We start from the raw sequence: 3,059 nt of genomic DNA, 5'->3' as shown, positions 1-3,059 counted from the left end.
CCGACCAGCCTGAGCCGTTTGGCGAAGCATCGGATGACGAGGCACTGAATGAGGAATTGCCGGATGCCGAGGTGACGGCTCACAGCGAGATCGATAGCAAGCAGCGAAAGCCCCGGGCAGGAAAGGCAGGCTGGAAGAGGTCGAGGCACGGCCACTCCTACCCCCCCTTTCCCTCCACCGTGGTCAAACGAGTTGCCGAGCAGTTCGCGCGGACCAGCGGCATATCCAACCCCCGCATCGGCAAAGACACGCTGGCGGCGCTGCAGCAAGCGACCGACTGGTTCTTCGAGCAGGTCTCTGAGGATCTGGGCGCGTACGCAGCGCACGCGGGAAGGAGGACGATAAACGAGAGCGACATGGAACTCGTCATGAGGAGGCAAGTTTTGGGTATCAATCATTCTGGACAAGTTCCCTTTCTCTAACAGTAGTGTACAGACAACGCCAGGTCAACGAGACGACCTCGACCTTTTCGTTGGCGACGCAGTATCTCCCGGCCGAGCTGGTGCATGAGATACGCATGCCGCTCCCGGTGATACCCAAGAAGCGCCGCCGGACGGGCCGAGACGAAGAACAAGACGAAGCGGAAGTGGCTTGATGCCGCCGGGGACCCAGCCTACCAATTTTTACTCATGCGGACGCGCCTGGAGATGTCCGATGACGGCTTCTTCGCCACCATGTACAGCATGATGGAGGTTGCCACGCAGAGACCGTACCTGCGAGGAGTCAGGAAAGGGGAACACCGGGGATGGGAGAAGGACCTCCTTTGAGGACACTTACCAGGTGAAGATGTACTGCGCATGGTTGTTCCGCAGATTGACCTCGGCAGCGCGGCCGATGGGGATGCCTTGCGTCTGGAGCTCGATGAAGCGCAGATATTCGGGTTCTGCGAGAGTTAGCAAGACCACTACCTCAGGAGGGAAGAGCCGGACAGGGTTCCACAGTTCGTACCCATTGTCGCCTCGATCCACACAGGCTGGCTGCCCGTCAGAGCAGCCATCTGCTTGACGTCGGGAAAATAAAACTCCCACTTGTCCGGGCGATTCTCGGGCGTGAACATGTTCTTCTTCCACGGCTCCCGCAGCAGGCCCTCGACGGTGATCTCGCCCGTCGGCAGGGCTTCGGCGCTCCTCGCGCGCTGGTCGCCCATCTTCTTACTGATCCAGCCCCTGTTGACCAGCACGGTGCTGCCGTCGCCGTCGCGCTCGAGCGGCGTGACGACCATGTAGCCCTGCTCGCCGTCGCGCATGCGCGGCCCGATGAGCATCTCGCGGTCGTGCCGCAGACGGCCGGTGGCGTAGACGCGGCGGTAGTCAAACTCGGCCACGGCGTCGGGGTCGATCTGGGGCGGCAGCGGCAGCGGCTCGCGGACGAGGCGGTCCTCGAGGCGGGCGACGAGCTCCGACTTCCACCCGAGGCGCTGGACCTGCCAGGTGCCGAGGAAGAAGGCCGTCACGGGGATGATGGCGAGGAAGAAGAGGCCGACGCGCGAGCGGTTGCCGCCGGAGCGGACGAGGGTGGCCGGATTGTCAACGAGGGAGAAGAACTCGCCAGGCCCGGAGCTGTCGGCGTCGGGTCCCGTCTTCTTGCTGTTGGCATCGAGGCGGCGCGGGGTGGTGCGAAAGGTGCGGACCGGAGTCGAGGGGGACGCTGCCAGTCGGGGGACCATGGGCCCCTGGGCCCTGAAGATCCAGTTGCTTCTGGGTGCCAGGCATCTCTGCCCTTGAGATATCCTGGTGAGGAGCCGCAATGGGGCTGCTGGAGACGCCATGGTGGTGGTGTGATATGTCGTGGGGGAGAAGTGGGAGCACCTCGTCTGCTCCCAAGATTCAAGCCGTCATTGGCGGGTGATGCATCAATGCAACAATGCACCTTGTCGATGGAGCTTTGGCCATATGCACATGGCGGGGTGTGTGGGGAGCTGTCCATGCTTTGGCCAATGGCAAGCTCGACGAAGGGAGCCCGGCTGTTGACAGGGGTCACGATGCATGGATCAGGACAGCATCATCCGGGCAGGCATCTGTCTGGTCTGCCCTTCCACCTTACCTCACGCCTCATGCTCTTGCCCATGTCCTAAAGGGAGATTGCAACCGGATACTTGAGGGTTCTCTCAGCTGGGAGTCTTGATCCAAGCAAATCGTCATATCTCTCGAAGTTTCACCCTTCTTCCATCCCAGCGCCCTCCATTGCACTCCCTGCCTGGGGTCAGCTTCGTGGAGGTCCCAGCACCGACCGTATCCGTCGATCACGAGAGCTTCCCCACCACTCCGTTGTCGACATCCAGTCTCACACACGACCCTCAGTGATCGTCATGTTCTTCGAGGGCAGTCTTCAGGAGGGTATTGCTGCCGCGCTTCTGCAGGGCAAGCCTGTGGCATGCTTCGTAACAGGTATGCATCCCATGCCCACGACCGTGGTCCCTCACCTGAACCCCACACTCACGTGCCTCACAGATGACGGAGAGGAGAGCCGAACATGGCTGGATGACTACATGCAAGATGCGCCCATCAAAAACCTCCTGAGCAACCAAGCCATCTTGATGCGGCTAGAGGCCGGTTCAGAAGAAGCAGCCCATCTCGCTGCCATATTTCCATTGCCAAAGACGCCCACGCTGGTCATCATCAAGAACGGCGATCTCAAGGGTTACATCACTTCTGGCACCAGCAGAGAAGACTTCGCCCAGCGAGTTTCCCAAGCTTTCAGCACTCCCTCAGCAACTACGACGCCAGCACCATCCTCTTCTGCCGCCGCCACGACGCCTTCCCTTCAGACTCCACCGCAAACTCACCAACCGTCAACGTCGTCGTCCAGCTCATCCGCCGGCGCTCCGACGCCCACGCAAGAAGAGAGCAACACGGCCGCCCTACGCGCCGTCATGGCCGAGCGTCGCGCCCGGCTCGAAGCCCGCCGCCTGGAAGAGGAACGCAACGCAAAGGAATCCCGCGCCGCACGCGCTGCCGCCGCCGCGACGGATCCTGCCCCCGAAGCCGTCGAGAAGCGGCGCCACGCCGAGACCCTGCGGAAGGAGGGCCAGGATGCCGCCGACGAGCGCAACCGCATCC

General features: G+C 62.0%; 2 protein-coding genes across 2 annotated transcripts in view; one reads left to right on the top strand and one right to left on the bottom strand.

Annotated features, from left to right (window-relative positions):
• Positions 1–613: 613 nt before the first annotated feature.
• VDBG_02019 (surfeit locus protein) lies at positions 614–1,768 on the bottom strand (the record flags this gene model as incomplete). Its single annotated transcript, XM_003007785.1, has 4 exons — positions 614–713; positions 778–883; positions 949–1,694; positions 1,764–1,768. 4 exons carry the CDS (start codon positions 1,766–1,768, stop codon positions 614–616), a joined length of 957 nt encoding a protein of 318 aa, XP_003007831.1.
• Positions 1,769–2,308: 540 nt separating this feature from the next.
• The window catches only part of VDBG_02018 (predicted protein), a gene marked incomplete at both ends in the record, with an annotated part of 1,677 nt that continues 926 nt past the window's right edge, over positions 2,309–3,059 (top strand). The window contains one exon of the mRNA XM_003007784.1: positions 2,309–2,986. Within this exon, the coding sequence (XP_003007830.1) occupies positions 2,309–2,986 (678 nt within the window). The remainder of the gene's footprint in view (positions 2,987–3,059) is intronic.

Source organism: Verticillium alfalfae, genomic scaffold (genome assembly GCF_000150825.1).
Source record: "Verticillium alfalfae VaMs.102 supercont1.2 genomic scaffold, whole genome shotgun sequence".
NCBI classification, from domain to species: Eukaryota; Fungi; Ascomycota; class Sordariomycetes; order Glomerellales; family Plectosphaerellaceae; genus Verticillium; species Verticillium alfalfae.
This window is presented reverse-complemented; position numbering and strand designations above follow the sequence as displayed.